This window comes from Cyprinus carpio, chromosome B23 (genome assembly GCF_018340385.1).
Source record: "Cyprinus carpio isolate SPL01 chromosome B23, ASM1834038v1, whole genome shotgun sequence".
Lineage (NCBI taxonomy): Eukaryota > Metazoa > Chordata > Actinopteri > Cypriniformes > Cyprinidae > Cyprinus > Cyprinus carpio.
The window spans coordinates 19,606,743-19,628,118 of NC_056619.1; the positions used below are offsets into that span (position 1 = coordinate 19,606,743).

Genomic DNA, 21,376 nt, shown 5'->3' on the forward strand with positions numbered 1-21,376 from the left:
TTAAATTTTAGACAGAAAGATTATGGAAATTAGTTTATATATAATTTTTTTTTTTTTTTTTAAGCAAATTTAAAAAAATGTACCGGTATATAAATAATACATTTTTATATTATACTATAAATTACAAAGTTGTGATTCTAAATCCACTTCAACATCCAAACATACAGTTTTTATTTTTACTTTTATTATGTATAATTGTATTTTATTTATTCATTTTACAAATTAATAGATTTATAGATGTATAGATTTTCTGGCCATTCAATGGTTATTGGCCATAACATGAAAATAAATATTGGCTTTTAGTTATCTCCCGGAACTTCAATATCGTGCATCCATAAAATAATTGATCAAAATTTTAGTTATATTAAATATTAGATTATAAAGTATATATATTATACTTTGTAAATTTAAAACATTTTATTAAATTGGTCAATCATTTAGTATCAATAATTTCTGCCTATTTGAACATTTTTGAAATGCTTGCTGTGATTTAGTGCTAACTTAAATGCATTTATATACAGTATAAATATATATATATATAATAAAATTGTATTTTTGTTTTTCTTTCTTTTGCAAATATTATTGTTCAGTACTTCAGTTACATACAATATGATGTTATTACGTATTATGTTAAATGACCATATACCATCTGAAACATCACTGTACTACTCCTTCTTTCTGAATGATAGCATGACAGAGATTGCCATTTTGACTCCTCTTAGCCAGCGAACATACAGACAATATACCACACATCCCCATGGAGCTACAATAACTACCCTAGTTCAGCCATTTTGGCTCTGTTTTCATTAAATTACACCCAATACGTGACCACAGTGAGCGGCACTCCACCATGACGGCTCTGTTTCCTGCTAGCATAAGAGCTTGTGCTGAAAGGTGAATGGTAATCCTGCTGCTCTGTGAAGTGTGAAGTGTGACTACGCCAACTGACTCCTCAAACAGCGGTGCGCTTGGTGATGGAGGCCGTGCAGTCTTTAGCACCATCTCTCAGTCCAACAAGTGAACGTCTCACACCTGCATCCTGAATATTAACACTACTCACAGAAGATACGGCGGGCGTTATGAAGAGAAATACCTCAGAGAGCAATTGAGCCCGAGCAAGACTGAAAGAGCTCATTGAGCCCAGCATTGCCTTTCAACACGGCCATTTAAGAAGCTGTAATATTGAATTAATCACCTGAAACACTTAAAACAGGACAAAAGAGGGTGAAGAAATGATGGCTCTTTTACGACGGGATCAGTCTGAATTACTGCATGAGAGGGACGAATCTTTGGAGGTATCAGTCAATACTATTCCCTAAAACTGTTACATGAAACATTTGTAAAAAAAAAAAAATAAATCCCCGGACACCAGTTTGTAAACCTCTGATCCATATACTGTAACTACAAGAACAAGAACATTTTGACTTGTCCCTCAGTTTGCAAAGAAATGCATTTACAATGAAAGTACATAGGATAAGTAGAAATGCACAGACAGTATATTCAGTTTTTGTTTGCAGTTTTTGCAAACTGAGGTATGAGTCAAAAATATTGTTTTGTGATAAATGACAGCATCCCACATATGCTGTCAGAGTTTACCTTATTTAAATCAATATATTTTTAGCTTAAGTGTATGGGTGAGAAAGAAAGAGAAAAAGCCGAGTCTTTTTGAGTCTATATCCCCGCTATTAATTCATTGTCACCAGGTCTGGGTGATGCAAGGGCCTGGGACTCAAGTCACAAAGTTGATAAAATGCTGGGCTCACTTCTACGTCCCTGGTGAGGGTGACAGGATTTGTGCGTAGTCACAATGTGCTGACTCAACAAGTCTCCTTCTCTTTCTCCTCATTTTTCTCTCATCTGCCACTACACGTGCCGCCCAGCGGGGCTGACCCAGCGGGCCGCATGTGTAGCGATATGATGTGAACCTGTCAGCCGTCTGTGCATTAAACCACCGCTCTCATTACCGGCCCTTCCCTCCTGCCACACCCGACCCCATCCCACTGCCCACGCGGCACCCAGAGGGGATATCAAACCTCTAGAATGGATGCTAAAAAAAGCCTGGAGATGTAAGCAACCGGCCTGGTCATCCATCTGTAGAGACAGTATTTTCTCCTTCTTTTCTCCTTTAGAGGTTCTCTCTATCTATTTTTCTTCGTTTCTTTCACTTTATTTCATAGTCTGAAATATGGTTGGGCGGTATGATAGTATATTGTTCAGAGCAAGAAATGTGTCAACTGTAAGAGTTTCTGCTATGCTATGCAGTATATCCATAGCGCAATTTAAAAAAGCAAAAAAATACTATAGTAATAGTAATTACATGAAACACATTTTGTATTTATAGAAAACGTTATTTATATTACATAAAAAAATACTTGCACTTATAATTATTCAAATAATTATATATTCAGCTATTTAACAAACTCAAAATTAACTATATTAATGTATCTTGGTGCATTAATAAAGAATTTTACTTAAATAAAAAATGTACTTAAGTAATAATTTTTCTTATTAATAGTTGCTTTTTTGTACAACAGCTTCAGCTTATCCAATAACACCATTTTGAGACTTTTAGACTCTTTCGCTCCATAGTTTGAAGCAGCATTACTGCTTTATTATGTGAAATATGTTTGGAATGATTTTACAGTAAAAAAAAAAAAAAGAAAAAAAAAAACTAGTCACAGTTACCTTTTTTACTCTGAGGCAAAAAGTGGGTTTTCCATAATACTGTGATGTATAGGGTTACTGTAATATAAAATGACTCATACCGCCCACCTCTGGTCTGCAATGCGTCCCATGGGAAGTGTTGTGTGTATTGATATTATATGAGCAGGGTCTCTCTCCATCTCTCTCTCTCTCTTCATTATGCTGTCGAGAGGGAGTGACCTTGTTCTCACTCTATCTCTCCTCCTTCAGCTGTCCCTCCATCACTCTCTCCTTCACTGACACAGCTACTCTACTCTCTTCCCATTGCTCTCTTTCATTAGTGGATGCTGTCACGTTCTCTCCATCCTACAGCTGTTATGGATGGAAGAAAGACAACGGGAGGGGAAAGCATATACATGTATATATTCAGACCTGTCTCTCCGACATGACGTAGATGTAGCTGTTGTTCAGGGAAAAGGCCATGTCTCTGAGAATAGGGCTTCCGTCTTTGATGACCGGCAGAGTTTCATACTGGACACCACCTTGAGGAGGACCGTCAACACGAATCTGAAAGAGAAAGAAGAAAACATTCGATCATGAGCAGAATTGTAATTGTTGTACAATATCTTACATATTATACATTTTATATTTTCACACACACACACACACACACACACATATATATATATATATTATGTAGTATAATGCCATATATAACTTATATAACAACATGATAAAAAATCACATTAAAATAAAGTATTTTACAAAAACATGTTGTATATCATATTTAATAAATGTAATTTTATATATATACTATATAAAATATACTATATACAATTGTACAATATATATTTTATTATTATATATTTTTTACAAATGTATATATATATATATATATTATATATATATATATATATATATATATATATATATATATATATATATATATATATATATATATATAAAACAAATTATATATTGTATTATATTTTTAATCATATTTTTTAAAAAAATATTTATATATTAATATTTTTATATTATACTATATACAAACATTTATATTATATGTTTTTTATAAGTATTTTCTCATACAGTGTTTATATATACATTATTATGTAACATAAGTATGTTTTAATTTATACAATATATTATTTATATTATATTTTAATAATTTACACTGTTTTAGATATTTTTTTAGACATTATTACAATGGCTAACGGGGTTTTAAACAGGTCAAAGATCATCTCAGAGCAAAAAAATCTGATGAAATACTAATAGTCGTCACAGGTTTCACATTAAACCGTCTCCACCCACTGTTTTCACCCACCCCGAAAGACAATTAAAAGCCCAGGACACATTGTGGCTGTATATGTCTGACTGAGGTCAGTCCTAGGTCATGTGTCTGTCTAGTAGTGCTTAACAATAGAGAATGAGGACGACTGAGGACGACCCTAACAGATCTTCCAAAAGAGCAAAGATCATTGAACTAAACCTACCAGAGTTCAAAGGCAAAAACAAACAACAACTTGTCATTCTCCACAATCTTTCTCAACATAATTCTGGCCCAAAGCACGGGAGGGGGAAAAAAATCATGTCCACGCCACGCTAAAGCTGTTCAAACATTAGTCCACTCCACTGAATGTAAAAAACATCTGTGAACGGCAGACTCCCAATCCACTAAACGGACATTTACAGTGCACTGACGTCCTGCCGTAATGGTAAATGTGTTCATACATAAAACATGTCAGCCAGTCAACAAGACCCGCCTCCTCTTGTTCGGCCGAGCGCGACCCTGATACGACCTGCGGCGCGCACCGCTGGGACCTTATGTCACGGAGAACTGTGTCCAGTTGTCCACAGAGGGCACTTTGAAGAACATACTTCATTTGCAGGCAGGAAGTGGGTCTAGCACGCTGGTTGTTGAGTTAAATGTTGTGTTCACTGGTCCTACAGGGGACTATAAAGCAATCAGACAGTAGGTTCTTTGGATGAAATTGTAAAGGTGATGGAAGCATGCACAGCTTTAAAGGCTAAGGAAAGAAATGGAGCAGCGTCCCTCGAATAGATACTGTATACTTTACACACTGTGATATTGCAAAGCCATTTAATATATATATAATATAAGGTAGACAGTTATATATATATATATATATATATATATATATATATATATATATATATATATATATATATATATATATATATATATATATATATATATATATATATATATATATATATATATATATATATATATATAGGTGCATCTCAATAAATTAGAATGTCGTGGAAAAGTTAATTTATTTCAGTAATTCAACTCAAATTGTAAAAATTGTATATTAAATAAATTCAGTGCACACAGACTGAAATAGTTTAAGTCTTTGGTTCTTTTAATTGTGATGATTTTGGCTCACATGTAATAAAAACCTCAACAGATTAGAATATGGTGACATGCCAATCAGCTAATCAACTCAAAACACCTGCAAAGGTTTCCTGAGCCTTCAAAATGGTCTCTCAGTTTGGTTCACTAGGCTACACAATCACAAGCAGACTGCTGATCTGACAGTTGTCCAGAAGACAATCATTGCCACGCCGAATTGAGGCAGTAATTAAAGCAAAAGGAGCTCCTACCAAGTATTGAGTACATGTACAGTAAATGAACATTCTTTCCAGAAGGCCAACAATTCACTAATTTTTTTTTATTTTTTATTGGTCTTATGAAGTATTCTAATTTGTTGAAAACAAACAAAAAATATATACAAAATTATATAATAATTACGTACAAAGTCATATACACACATTTATAAGTAATTTAATTAATACATTTTATTATGGGAGAACAACATATATACACACCCTGACACTTTTCCCACAATTATCTCTTTTAAATCAATAATAAGCAGATCCCCTGCTCTAAATAGTATATGTACAATGTCTTTCATTTACCAGAATGCCTTTAGAAATGGATTATCTCTTATAGTTTCTCTTACTCCCGACCACTGATGTGTTGATCACCTGGCTTGAGTCTTGCTCTGTCATCATTGTTCTGTCTTCTCCTTACAAGCTTCTGCAACATTTGCTCATTACTTTTTCATTATTGGCACTCTCTCTCCTTCTCTTTCTTTTCCTCCCTCAGTCCCGTATGTACATTATAGATGGCTGCCGTCCCTTTGGCTGCAGTGTAAGTGCAGCTGTCTTTCTCATTCAGAGATGCTCTGACAGCAGAGCCCACGCTGAACTACACCCAACAATCACATAGCATTCGGTGTGCTTCGCCCATTTTAAATGAGGATCTACATTTTATATGTGCTTGTGTTTTCATGTCAATCAGCTCTGAGATCATGTCAATATAATGCAATGCTATTTATTCATTTATATATATACTGTATATATGTATAGTTCATATAGTTTACTTTTATATGCATGCTATGCTGTCTCTCTCTCCATTTCTTACAAATATTTTATTTTGCATATTCATTCACTGGCGCTCTACAGTATATATGAGTAGCGCTTTGTATACATATTGTTTTTTTATGCATTTGTGTGTGTGTTTGTATTTGTATGAGGGACTTCTGAGACCGCCGGTCCCTTCCAGCTACACGCTCAAGCCGAGAGGACGCTTTTGATGTGAGAATGTAAGCGTGCTACAAAAAAGTGCTTGAAGAGAAACCAGACTCACATTGACATTCTCTTGCTGTTTAACATGATAACATACTGCAGAACACTCGCTCCCACACTGTTCATGAGCACTTTATACGTGAATCCGCGCACCCACATCTGAAAGAACCTTTAGGGTACCTCGCTTTGAATAGATCCCATTTCAGATTATTCATGTTAACTAACTCTTCTCGTACTAGAAACGTACCCACATAACCCTCCCACAACCAGAGGGATACGCAACTCTGTTTACCTCTAAAAGTATTATTAAAGCACAATTCAACCTTCCTTTAAAGTAATTACATGACAGAGATGGCAGGCGTAAGAGAAGAACAGCAAGAGTGTAATTTAATTCCGACACAAAGCACTGAAACATAAACCTGCTCAAAGATATTCAGCAACAATATTTACTCCCTTGTCTATTTTTAGCCATAACCTCTAAACCACATTAAGCATGAACGTTCAAAGCAGAAAGAGGACCAGAAAAAAAATCTGAATGCGTTTCCCATATGTATTTTTCTTTCTTTTTTTCACTATAAAAAAGGCAATGAAAAGCACAGACCTCAAGAATATCGTTTCCAATCGCTGTGGGACTCGTACACAATGGATGTCCTTGTTTAAATGTGTGTGCATGGGAGCGCGAGGGAGTCAGAGACAGAACTCAGACTGAGCAATCTGTCCCGTGGCCTATCTCAGATCTTCCCTAATCCATTTTAAATGTGTAGGCTCATGCAGTATGTCGAGACACAGAAAGAGAGAGAGACTCTGCCACCTGAACACACTGAATCCAATTACACTAAAGGGGATTCCTCAAAATTGTCTGCTCTCACAGGTCAAATGTCAGCGCTTATCCAGTAAGCGAGAGGGTAATGCTAACTGAAAGGGTTAACGGTCAAAAAAAGGCCAACCTGACCCTCAACTCACTTGTAGCAGACAGAAGGATTCAAACACAATGGCTCTGCTCTATAATCCAGATTTATCTCCCTATAAACTTACATAATTTATACTATATTTAATATAAGTATTTATTTGTGCAATTGCTTCTTATTATAAATGTATCAATGAATATACATGCATTTATGCAAAGTTAGAATGCCAGAACAGTGGTTAGAGTGATAGAACAATAGACAGACAGACATACAAAACGATAGATAGATAGATAGATAGATAGATAGATAGATAGATAGATAGATAGATAGATAGATAGAATGAACAACAGAAAGAACGATACATAGAATGACAGAATTATAGAATGATAGATAGAATAATAAAACGATAGACAGCATAGATAGATAGAACAACAGAAAGAATGGTAGATATAACGTTAGAACGATAAAACGATAGATAGACAGACAGACAGACAGACAGACAGACAGACAGACAGACAGACAGATAGATAGATAGATAGATAGATAGATAGACAGATAGATAGATAGATAGATAGATAGATAGATAGATAGATAGATAGATAGATAGATAGATAGATAGATAGTTGGTTCTTTCTCTTCCTGTATATGGGCTGAGATGTGGAGGGATATTTCTGGTCTGTTGGACGCAGCAGTATTTCTCTCTCACTCTCTCTCTCTCTTTCTGCTCTTGGAGAGATTTTTCTGGGCCCCAGTCCGCCTGGATAACACATCTAATCCATCACCTGTGTCAGCTTGAAGAATTCTGGTGTCAGCAAGCCCTCTCTCCCTTCCTCTCTCGCTCTCTCTCTCTGTCTTCTGATGGTTTCTATCAGTAGAAAACAGGCTCTTTTGTTCTTGCTGCTGTACTACAACACTATCTCCCATAACGCATGTGTTACAGCAACAAACTGCTCGGCCCGTGTGTCACTTTCCATCCAGATGCATTTGAGCACTTAAGCAGATCCCAACCTCTCAGGGACAGAGAAAGAAAGCAAGAGAGCGGAATTGAGTGGACACCTTCATTCTGACTATGATGCTTACATATTTGCAGGGCTCAAAATTAATTTAATTTAAATCAGTAATAAAAAATGTTTTATCATTTTGTCTGTTGTCCAGTAAAACATCCCCAAAGAGTTAAATGGAATTAAACACAAGGAACATCGGGGACAGTTTCATTAGTCTGTTTAACATACACTTGAGCCTACAGTATGTGAAGTTCATTACGCAAATAAAGCAATAACATCATAAACTAAACATATGCACTTGTGTGATATGCTATATATACACACGCAAAACAAATGCATAATCAGCACCTAATCATAATGACTTACTAAAACTAGACTTTGCTTCATAATGTGTGAATATTTCTTTAACGAGTTCCAAACCAACTTCCTGAGTCCCATTCCTTTCGTTGCCAACTTCTAACTTATGGTTTTCATTAAAAACACTCCAATAAAGCACAAAAGGGAAGTTATACTCAAATAAAAGAATGTGTCATTAAAACATAATATTAACCACTATTCTGAATTTATATTTATGTTTATGGTGGTTGCAGCCCTGCTCATGTTTCCAATAATGATGGTAGATCATGAAATAAAATATGAATTCCTCCCAAAAATAAATGATTGGCATTTTCCTTTTCCCAATTCTGTCAGCTTTTATAGATAATCCAACCACAAGCAATTAAAGACTACCAGTATCTAAAAAGCTGAGGAAAACTAGTTATGCATGTCATCATAAATCCCTCAGCAGTGACCTATGGTCACATGAGTACCATAAAGATGACTAGGTCAGTCTAATTACATGAATGTTTGCCATTGAGATGAAACAAAAGTGCCTTTCTAAGAATCTCCCTGCTTTGATATTACCTGACCTAAGTTTTAAACCCACACAACTTAGAGTCAGCTTTTTTCTTGCTGGTTACAGAAACCAGATCTGAATAAAAGGGGGTTGTGGTGAAACATGATCAAAAATATCCCTAATTATCCAAAAATGCCAACACACAGCCTCGCTGCTACGGCCAGCCGGCTATATTTATGGAAGTCTTAAAATGACAGAACCACCGCCAGACTGGTGGATTGTGTCCAAGTGAGCTCACTGAAAATGAGTTTGAGGTAAAGCTAATGTTGAACCAGTGGTTATGTGGTGTTTTTCTGCACTTAATTGGCCTGAATTGTTTTGCATTAGGATTTATTATGCAGTTGAATTCCTCGCTGAGGTTTCCTTTCTCTCACAGAGTTCCGTAGATACGATGTTGTACCTTTCTAAGTTCAGAGACCTTACAAGATTAATAAGAATCTTTGCTTATAGCTTAGAATGAGACTCATTTTGGTTTCAGACTCTTTTATGGATTTTGCGGTACTCTTAATATCTTTGATTTTACTTTGAGTTTACCAGACCTGTAGAGAAGCTACAGTACTTTTTCAGAGGAAAAAAATAACAGTGTCCAGGAGAGCTGGCAGAGTATTTACTGTAAGCTTGGGTGTCCTATTAATTGTGTGCGAAGGAGAAAAATAATGTAAACGTGAATTAAACAGCCCCTCTCATTTGGACCACGACAGCAAGACCCATAAAAGGAGTATCAAAGCAACATAAAAACAGCATGTTAAAACAAACCACAGACAAATTGGTATGCACCATTAAAATTCAAGACTCAACACTGATTGTGAACATGCTGTAACAAGGCTTTGTTTTAAAGGTTTAAAGTATAAAGGGTAGCCATTTAAGGTTATTTGAATATTAATAATATACAACAGCTTTTTCAAGACAAGCATTAGGCATCAAAAGGAGTGTGACAAATCTCAAATCTCAGTTGGGATCCAGTGAAAAAAAAAAAAATCAAATCTCAGTGGGGTGTTTTGGCATCAGAACTGATCAGAGGAACCAAAACGACCTTAAGCGACAACACAATTATTAGTGACAGCCGAGCTGCTCAGAACCGCCGCGGTGAATTTAGTATCTATAGGTGTATAATTACGCACACTCTATCAAAGCAACTTCAAAAACGTTTGTTGTGTGGCCAAATCATTCACATGAGCATAATGCGTCTCTCTGTCTCGCTCTCTTATCATTTAAGTGCTGAAAGTGGAAGAGAATGAAATCTTAAGTTGCAGTTTGAAAGGAAAACGGAAGGCGATGCAAAACAATTCAAATTTCTCCCCTAGAGAACAATCATATTATATTGCAAGTTAGCAGGCTGTAATTTGACAAAGTGAACAAAAAGTACACTGAAACCGAAATGAGTGCATGCTCTTTTAAAAAAAAATAATAATAATAATAATAATAAAAATGATAAAGAAACGCATGTCAGCCGCTTGCGGAAACCGAGACGGGTGCCAGATTCATTCAGATCAATCAGAATCAAAGCCTCATTTATCCTCCTAGTAGTCTCAGTCTTAAATGACACGACCAACGCAATGGTCAGACAGTCTCTTCCTGTCTAAGTGGGCAGATCTTGGCCAGAATAAGCTGCAATAAGGACAAGACTTTATGGTGTAAATCAAAAGTCTGGCCAGGTCAGACTATCATCCTAGTAATTAAGCATTTCTGCTTCTAGAGGCCAAAAATGTAACTTGCCTGAGGTTGTTAGATTATGTTTCTTCTGATGATGTAACTCCCTTAACGATGCATTAGAAAAATACTTACAGTACAATGCAAAACCTTATTTACCAGAAAAAAAACACATATAGATCTTATTTACTAAGTGCATTTCTAGGAATTGTTTTTTATGCATTATTCTTCTTCCTTTTGTTTCTACACAAATGCAGTTCATTGTCTTACATCGTCTTGGGAGTAATATTCTTTCAGTCTTTGTCCTTTGATAAGGTCAGTCTATTTTTCACTCTCTGTCTCTCTCTCTTTCGATACAATAAAAGTATATCCTGGGACCTTATCTGTTCTTTCTTTTCTTTCTCATGATGCGTGGTTGCACAATGGCCATCCATTTGTCTCTCTAGGGACCTCCAGAAGTTTGCAGATGCCTGATTGTTGTCGGAACCCCAGAATGGGCCACAGTAGGTCAGATTTTGCTTGCAACACAAAAGTATAGAAATCATCCATTTTATTTTCATTTTATTTCATTAATCATTTTCTTTAAAAAAAGATTTTTTTAATAATATATATATATATATTTTTTTATTTATAAAAAAATGCATGATCCTTGAAGTGTCACTTGTATGCATTTGATAAATAAAAAATTTAATGAAATTAAAATAAATGGTTATTTATACAAAACTCTATTAGAATCAAGTATTGTAAAAAGCTGTATAATATTTTACCATATTTAACTTATTTTGTACTGCTTTGGTAGTTTAATTAAAGTGAATTCTAAATAATTCAACACAGAGAGAGTGATTGCGGAAGAGAGAGAAACGTGTGATGATAATAAATCAGCTTCTGGTCCACCTGCGAGGCAATTGTATAAAGAGTTTTGATTAAAGCTCACACGAATCACTCGACAGCACCATTCTACATCAATACACAGACATGACAGAGAGAGCGAGAGAATAAAGCGTGTAAAGAAAGCAGGACAGAGGAAATGAGGACAGCAGAAAAAGAGAAAACGACTAACGAAGTGTTGAGAGACGGAGCGCAGCTTTGTTTTTGCTGGAAGCTGTGTATGAGGGAAAGCTGTGTGTGTGAGAGAGACAGGGTTCCTCTTATCAGATGACCTGTTCAGCTTTCCCTACGGACGTCCTGTAGCTTATCTGGCCACTCACGCCTCAGATACGCTGTTTTCAGTCAAAGCAATATCTGCTTTCTACTGTCCTACCAGGACTGACCACTCGTTCGATGGCCCTCCTGGGCGTAGAGAGCGATAAGGGTCACATGACCTGCTGTAGTCTGAGATGAGGGCCATGTGACCTGCTGAGCATGCTTTTTTTCATGGCCATAGCAAAGCAGGCCACAACCCTAATGCCCAGGATCGGCCGCCACCATCACGGTAACCATGGCAACACGTCCCACGGGATGCAGGGGGTATTACAGCAGTAAGCCCTTACACTGACCCGCTCAGAGAATATGTACACGTAACCTCTCAAATCATGCACAATGTTGCACACATTCTCGTTTTGCGCAGTGCATACGTCCTGTGAACAGCTTTATGGTGAGTCTCGTGAGATGTGTGCTAATTGATCACACGTGCACATATGACAGCTTTCCATAACATATGTGCACCAACACATGCACATATGTCTGACACACTTTCAGAAATAAATTTAAAAAAAGGTTTGGGTGTGGGCATTTGTTAGAGGGACACTGGACTAATCTGCATATACGTTCTGGGGTTGTGTTAAATTATATATTTTCAAAATGTAATATTCAGTCAGTTGTTTCAATGTAATATATTGACTAATATATGGACTTTCTTTTTAGTGAATCAAAAAGTGCAAGAAGTTCAGTTTGATTCATAAGCAATTATTTTAATTTCAATTGTCATTTTATGATCAAATGACTCATGAACTGGTTCTTTTAAATTAACCATTAAAAAAAACCAAAAATAAAAAACAAATGATTTTTTGGTTTGAATCATTCGGATCAATCCATGTCCTACAAAGCTAATTAAACATATTAACAATATACATGATAAAGATTAAATAATTATTAAAACAACCTCCCATAAAGTTGATACTAAAAATTATTAAATATTTTTTTAGAAAAGATACCCCCACACACAAATCAAGTAGTTATATTTATAATATTAAGATATTGGTATTTAGAAATAAATAAATATATATAAATAACATTTTTAATTTCTAGTATCAACAACTGTATAGGAGGCTGTTTTAATTTTTCTAAATTTGTAATTTTTCTTTAATATTTTAGCATCTTTAATCCATATATATATATATATATATTCACACACACATTATATATATATATATATATATATATATATATAACACACACAATATATATATATATATATATATATATATATATATATATGAGAATGTATGAATGTATGTATGTATGCATACTGTATATAAATGGTTAAAATGTAACTGCTGTAATTAATCAGTTGGTGATCCTAAAATATTATATTATATATAATATTATTAAAGCTAAAAAAATAAAAAAATAAAAATAAAACATAAACTAGTCTACTGTTCCATTCATAATGATAAAACACACTTACACAAAACAGACAAAAGTGCACAAATAAGCTTGAAGAATCAATCAAAGAATCCCAATGTCCTAAACTGAGAAGAGAGAGCACATCATGCAGCCACACTAAACTGGCAGCACACACACATACACATACCTAATACCCCCTTAGCAGATCAATAATGGAACAAAACCTGGAGGTCTTGTTACAAAGACAAGATCACCACTAAATCAACCTCTATGCATTGTGGGTAAAGAGGAGGGGGGTCATAACAGCAAAGCTCTCCTCTCTCATGGGTGACTGCAACTATAAATTCAGTTGAGGTCCTTCGCTTCCTGCTGTCGTCAGTGTACACCTCCATCACCCCTTAATGACATGCTGCCCTGCCCTCGTATACAGAAGACGCACACATATGGGTGGGCTGGAGTAGCAGTGGACGACTATACGCCATGCCAGCTCTAAGCACTCCCCGGTTGCAGCAAATCACGTTGACAGAACCATAGGGAGGTGGAAACCAGATGTGTGTTATTGTCTCGGCCGTTCAATATATTATAAGAACAGAGGTGCGGCGAGGGCTGGAGGGGGATTTTAGACTTGCCTTCCACAAATGACCCTCCCTAAAAAACACAGGAAAGCTGATATATATTTCCACTTATTACTGTTCCTTTCAGCACTTCTGTAAGGTTGTTCAACACAGACGGATCTAAAGGAAGGTTGAGAGGTGAAATAGGAAGGAAATGCCTGAGCTGTGACTATTAAGCTCCTAGGCCAGAAACAAAATGTATGCAAGTGGTCAGACATAAATGCTTGTTTTGTAAAAATATTGTGAAATATGATTACAACTTAAAATGTTTTCTATTTTAATGTTTTGAATTTATTCCTGTGCTGGCAAAGCTGAATTTTCAGCAGCCATTACTCCAGTCTTCAGTGTCACATGATCCTTCAGAAATCATTTAATATGTTGATAATATTCTTGTATAAATATTTTTCACAATTATTTAAGTAGCTAGCTAGCATGTCTGTTTATTCACTTGAGTATGTTTTAGGCCTTACAGTCATGCATCTCTAACAAGTATATGAGTATGGTACAGATTTTTTGACTGATCACACAGAGAGAGACCACTGAAGGAAAGAAGGACAGACCGATTCCCAGTGTGTGTGTGTGTGTGTGTGTGTGTAAAAGAAGATCAGAAGACAAAGGAAAACAGCATTTGATAAACTGAAGGAGATCAGCAGTGGCATTGAAAAGAATAAGGGTGACAACAAGAAGCAGAGTGAAAGAAAAGAGAAGAAAACAACTAGGTAGTATAAGCCAAAAAAAAAAAAAAAAAAAAAAACGATCAGCCCAATTTTTCTGTCTGTTTAGACCAATGCATTTAAAAAACAGCAGACGGGCTGAATAAACACAGTTGGATACACTTCAGCTACTTAAAAGCTCATCTTCATTAAAAAAAAGAAAAAAAAAATCTGTTGTGAATATTTGTGTTGGTCTGAACAGACACAGAATTTCACACCGAATATCTTGATGTGGTCACACTAGCAAGCAGACTAATAAAATGAGCGCTAAATATGTGTAAATTATGCTTCTTTCTCTTATTCATATTACACAAAAATGTAGTACATCAGGGTCTTTTGATTTAACAAATAACTTCCTCTAAAACAAACTGCAAAAACAGTGATTTTGCATCAGTCAGACTGTGTTTTCTGTCCAAGTGGGAGCTTCTTGGCTGCAAGAAAAGGCCAAATAGACCAGACTCCATGGTGATAGTCAAAAGTCTGGCTCTGTGTGAAAAATGTTATTTTAAACACTATCGAACATCAGTATCATTGTTCAGCCGCCACATGTTTTGAGATTGGGTTCAGTTATTATGTATGCAAATCTAACCTTTCCTTCTCTCGTCTGGCTTTGCGTCCTGTGCATTCCACACACACAAGCCTGGAAGACACTGTATGTAGGCCAGAACCATTAATGCTATTATTGCCGGTCAGTGCCCAACCACTGTGTGTGTGTGTCTGTGTCTAATTTGAGTGTGCTAACTGTATGCGGAAACACGGCATGATAATGTTCATCTACGACAAGGAAACCAAGAACGGCAGGAGGAAAGTTGCGCTATAGACAATTGAGGAAAAGGGCCTCGGGTGAGTGTGTGTGTGACCCCCCCCAAATGTCCACTGCTAAGGCTCTAGGGTGTGCTCAGAGAGCCTCATTATGGAAAAGAATGACAGCTTGCTGTCTAATGTGGGTCAAATGTGAATCAAATTATTTCAAATGCTGACAGCCCATTCAGGTACAGCTGCTTAGACACTAGAAATTAATGTTCTAGCCGACAGGATGCACAAATATTAGACTATCTGTTTAAAATAGGACATCTACCATGTGCCATATCCTCCAATTATGGTTTATTACCGAGAGTTGAAGAGCCGGTCTCGTCCTGACTGGCACTGAGAAGCTATGGATGTCTGTGTCTGCCTGTCCTTCTCTGTGGAGTGATGCTGCGCTGCATTACCTGCACCATAAAGCATTTCCTCACTCTAAACTGCCTTTGTGAGGTAACGTCTGGCTCTGGCAGCTCGATCGAGACGCGTGTCCACGACTGAGCGAATGGCAAATCAAACACAGTTGCTGTTGATTTAATGCGCTCTATTGTTTTCGCAAGAGGCAGACGTTTGTTATAATGAGATGGAAAGCGAATGTTTTGCATTTTGTGTCGGCTGTTTAAGATTTAGTGAGCTGGACAGCATCTGCGTGTTGCTAAATTACATATTCTAAAGGAATGAAAGCAGAAATCAATTAAAAAATGGTTTGTTTGAATGAGATGGCCAGGAAAGGACTGACTCTCAGCCTCCATCTGTCTTGCTGTCTCTCTATCTGCAACAGACAAACCTATATTCTTATGTTTCTATTCTTAAGGAGAAATGAATAAAAAGACACAAATGAGATGATTGTTGAGGTAAAGTATTGTACTGTTATCAGGATTTCTTTGTCTTGATTTCTAGTAATACTGTATAAAAGTAAAATAACTACAAAACATTAAGTTCTTATTTTAGTTATTTCATAAATGGGGTAAGAAAAATTATTAGGCCTATACATAATTTTGTGTCAAGTAATATATTTTAATTATGTTAATTCTATTATTTTATGTTTAAATTTTTTTTTTTTTACAACCAAATACTCTCATTTGATCTTGGACGAATTTTTATAAGGAATATTTGATTTCATTTTTATTAATTCTCTCCATGAGAAACACTTCGGATACTTAAGAGATTTGTTGTTTTTCTCTCCTCTATGAACAGGTAGAGTTACGTTCCCACTCTTTATTTGAAGATCTAAGAGCCAAAAATGAAAGAACACACCAAATTCCTTCCCTCGCTCATTCTTCCCCTCTTTTATCCTCTCACCACAGACTCCGTCCCGTCGGCTCTGTGTTTGTCCAGATTCAGGCCAGAAACACTCGGGTTTCCTGTTGGTCAATTTCATCAACTGAACAGAGCTTTCTAAAAATTTCTGCCCCTCTCTCTTCCTTTCTCTCTCTCATTTGGTGGTTAGAATATGAAGAAACAGCTCTTTACACCTATACTATTTTTTCTGCAAAACAATCTTGGTCCTGTCAAGTATTTCCAAACTCTCGTCGTCTCATTTCCTCTTTTCCTTTCTCTCATTCCAAAGTTATTTTCTTTATGACAGCGAGAAAAAGGTTCTTGTTAAAATAAATAAATTTGTCTTTAAAAAAAAAAAAAATGCTGATAGAAATATAAAAATGCATTGACTAAATATATATTCTACTACTTAAACCTGATTTATACTGCGACAAATATCTATCCTTTTTATCATCTCAGACATTGCAATTTGTTATTGACCAATATACTGATAACCAGAATAATTCATAAAAAGCATGCAATTTTAACAGAGAAGCCTAATGTACTTAACTCAAAACAAAAATTATAAAAATAACAAATATAGTAATTAACAAACATTTTCACTGTAAATTGTTAGATAATTAATTATGTTTACTTGCAAAAACATGCAAGCAATTTATTTATTTTTTTTTACTGTAAGAGCACATGCATTGTGAATTTGACTCTAAATTATAAGGTAATTCATACTTTTTACTTCCAAAAACCATAATATTTACATTATTTCACAGAAAATTATAACACTGCCTAGAAAGACCGATAATTTTCACCATATATGGTTAGATATGGTTTTCCGGTACCTTTCCTACATTCTTTTTCTGTTCAAATGACTAACATTCTGGACAGTGTACATAAACAGTCTGCTCATCTTTCCCTTTGTTTCTCTCTCAGTCTTTCCCTCACTTTATGGTTGGCTGGACCCCCACCTTTTGTGTGAATAAATAAAGCCTGAATAATGGGCTCCATATGTAGGAGGCATCGAAAACGGCCTCTGTCTTAGTGGGGATACACAAAACTATGCTTTGATGAGGTAAATGAGTTTGTGTTTAGGAGAGTCAGAATGAGTAAAAAATGTGTGCATGTGTGAACACTCAGTCCCGAGGGCTCTTAAACAGGAAGTGATGATCCTGCTCTGTGGAATAGAGGGCTCAAAAGGAGGCGTGAAGACCAACAAAAGCATAAAACACTGTGTATTTGTGTGTGAGTGTGTCATTTGACCTCAGTCTTGTGCCTGAGCCATGGGACGTCCGAGCAGGGGGTGTAGATGGATGTGGGGCCATTTTAGTATGTTGTTTTTGCTACATTATATTTAAAACAAATACTGTGGCTCCTCAGATGGCAATGGACATGCAATACTTACAAAAATGCTTATAAATTCCAGAGGTCTGCTTAGCAAGCCCTGTATTTAACCGCCTAGCAGTTTTGGTTAGTGAGCAAGTGGTGCTTAACATTGGCGAGATTCTTGCTGACTCCCGATGGTGCTCATGAAGATCTGGAATTAAAGGGCCTTTTGCTAAAGTATGGAGTATGCTATGATACAGACAGACCAAGGTGATGGGTTTAGTCACTCATGTGCACAGGCAGCCATGTGGAAAGACAGACATCTCCCCTGGCGTCTGCAAGGCTGCAAGCTCTGTCTCCTGCCCTTTTCCCATTTTGTTGTACTTCTCACATTATATCCGTTCCTCCCTTTCAGTCCTGAGCAGGTCCAGATAGATCTGGCAGACTTTTTCTGCCTTGATTTGAAAGAACGGAATACACAGAATGAAGTAAATAAATAATTTGCTAGATTTTCTTAATAGACAGACTACTCAAGGCCTCCAATAATGTAAGTGACCACTCTACAATAAATAAATTAATAAATATTTTTAAAATATTTCTTAAACTTTTTTTTATATGTAAAAATATTATATAACTATATAATTAAATGTATTTAAAAAAGATGCATAGAATGAAGTAGATGTATTTTTTCTCATTATTTCAAACATCCATCGGTGAGTATCCCATCAGTGGTAATTCAGTAACCATTCTGATTTATTCAAAGCCTGAGTCTTTTTGATTGATTTCTTAAACGAGCTGGCTCAAATGAGTCATTTGTTTGAAGAATGATTTTCAACGTGTTAAAAGCAGCTGGGAATACTACATTCTTAATGGTCGCTAAAATCAGGCATTTAACCAATAGACATTAAAAGGGATGCAGTTCCCCGAAAAATGTCAACTGCAAATCAATATCGACCAATACTGGATACTAAATCATAAAATGTTACATTTTGTCTATCCCAATAATGAATATTTTTAAATTATTATAAATGAATGGGTGATTGATGTGTGCAACTTGAAAACCAAACTGACGTTTTTCTACAGGCCCAGATTCCATGTGGTCCTGCTCATGATGTGTTAACATTAAGATGGAATCAAACGAATCCCCCGCATCCATCAAGTGAGCAGCTTGTCACTTCTTTGGTGCTCAGTGGCACTCATCCCAGGTAGAGGAAGTCACGCTTCACAGGCCTGCACTTCCTCTCACCCTCAGCCGTGTGTCGGGGGGCCTGACCCCGGACAGACGCCCTCCCAAGTGTAGCCCCTACAGAGACGGTAGGAGGGGGTAAAACTGTGATCTAGGGAGAGTGACAGGGCTGTAGCATAATTCAATAACAATAATCCCCAATGAATGGACAAAGAGGATAGAAAAAAGGGGGGTGGATGAACTGAGCATACCCTGACAGACCCGGAGGCACGGGGATGCCTGGGGAACGGGTGCAGCTGACACATGCCTGAAAGGAGGGGTAAAGGGGTGAAAGGGGGGTCTGCTGTGCCCACCATCCTGTGGAGGAGAAAGGGGAGTGAGGGTGGGTAGTTTTGGGGTCCAGCTGGCTTGCAGTCATCTTAGTGAATTATTGGCCATGACTGCTGAGTCTGTCTGCATGAATGTGCATCCATCTATCTGTGTGTGCAAGGCATTCATATCAATCGATCATCGTTTGAACTGATCAATCTCCCATCCTCTAACTCATTGACCTTTGATCCCAGTGCCGGAACCAATATCATTATTGCCTACGAAGTCCCCTCCTACTACCTGCACACACATTTTGTATGGAAATGAAGGTATGACATATGTGCAAACCCACACAGCTGACCAACCCTCTCAATTTCTGTTTTGTTCATTTTGACTGATGTGAGATCAAAACAACGCATGGTTTGTGCAGCCATTAAATCGGTTGGTCACACAAACATGGGCTGCAAACGTTCTGGCTTCGCTTGACTGCTCAGTGATTAATCAGAGCAGACCGTCTGACCGCTCAATCTAATCTGCACACAAATACACACAAAATCAACATACTGTATGACACAAACAGAAGCTAAAACACAGTGATTCACCTGTGAGCCATGACAGAAAAAAATGAATCATTTATTGGAAATAAATACGCATTCAAATTAATCGGCAAGACAACAAAATTGAAAATACTTCACAGCCTTGCGGTTTTTATGTTAATTCATAAAAATAAAAAATGAAAATCAACACCCTTGGTACATATGTCATCCAATTAGATGAAAAATGCAACAATATCTGTGGTAAAAATACCACTAACTCTATGTCTATGATGAGAGCTAATAAGCTCATAGTCGTAAGACATGGTAGAGACAGACACATCAGACAATCTCTGTCTTTCTTTCAGCCCAGAGAAAACAAAATGAATTTATCAGACTTCATCCACAGACAAGCTCCCCGGGGCTTCCACTCACATGGCTGATGTGATTTTATGTGGAGTGTGTGTATGTGTGTCAATGTTTCCTGCAGAATTGTGTCCTAAACAAAACATACTTACAATACTGTTTTACTGACATATTTGATCACTTTCAAATAAATATTCAGCCAGTGTGTCAGATCTTCATTCATTTACCTCTCTGACTGATTCAGACACAAATCTTCTAAGTTTGTGAGTCACGTTGACTGACTCTTTAACAAAACTGGCTCATAAGAGTCCTTCATGAATAAGACGAGTCTTTTCATCTCTAGCAAAAAACTACAACTGCAAATATGTTTTCTGCGCCCCTGAGAGCAAACCGACTCTGAGCCACATACACAATAAGACTGTGCCATCTTTACAGTTTAAATAAAATTGTGAAACAGTAAGCAATCCACAATTGATACACCACAAAAATTCACACAGTGGACAGCAAAAGCTGTTATTAGCATTGGAGACTGGAAGACTATTCGAACGGCATTGCGGCTTTACTCAGAAACACTGTGCCAGTGTGAAGTATGCGCAAAACACTGCTAATGCAATCACAACTCCATTTATAGCTTTGTTGAGTGATTAACAACATCTTTAACAATTTACTGAAAAAAAACAAAAAAACAATCAACCCAACTGCTGAACTGTTTTCTTGTTTAGATCGCTAAATGCCCACTAGCGTGAACATTATGCATATAAGGACAGGAAATAAAAGCACATTTTAGACGGCCGACAGCTGCAAAATCTCAACGGCAGCTCCTCTGACTTCAGTAAGGACTATGAAGTTGATATCGTATATGAGGGAGAGGGAGTCATGGACCCTGCTGCCGGCCAGACCTTACATACTTCAGCCATGAGAGAACTTCCTCTTTCAGAAAGAAAGAGCAACAGAGAGGGAAGAAACAAAGAGG

General features: G+C 36.6%; 1 protein-coding gene across 3 annotated transcripts in view; it reads right to left on the bottom strand.

Moving 5' to 3' along the window:
• Positions 1 to 21,376, bottom strand: part of LOC109103473 (plexin-A2) — a 201,994-nt gene that overhangs the window by 103,072 nt on the left and 77,546 nt on the right. For 2 of the 3 annotated variants that reach the window (XM_042750415.1, XM_042750414.1), the window contains exon 4: positions 3,076 to 3,210. In XM_042750415.1, coding sequence (XP_042606349.1) covers positions 3,076 to 3,210 — 135 coding nt within the window. Of the gene's footprint in view, positions 1 to 3,075; positions 3,211 to 6,862; positions 7,197 to 21,376 lie in introns of those variants that run through there. The other variant, XM_042750416.1, reaches the window with a different exon arrangement.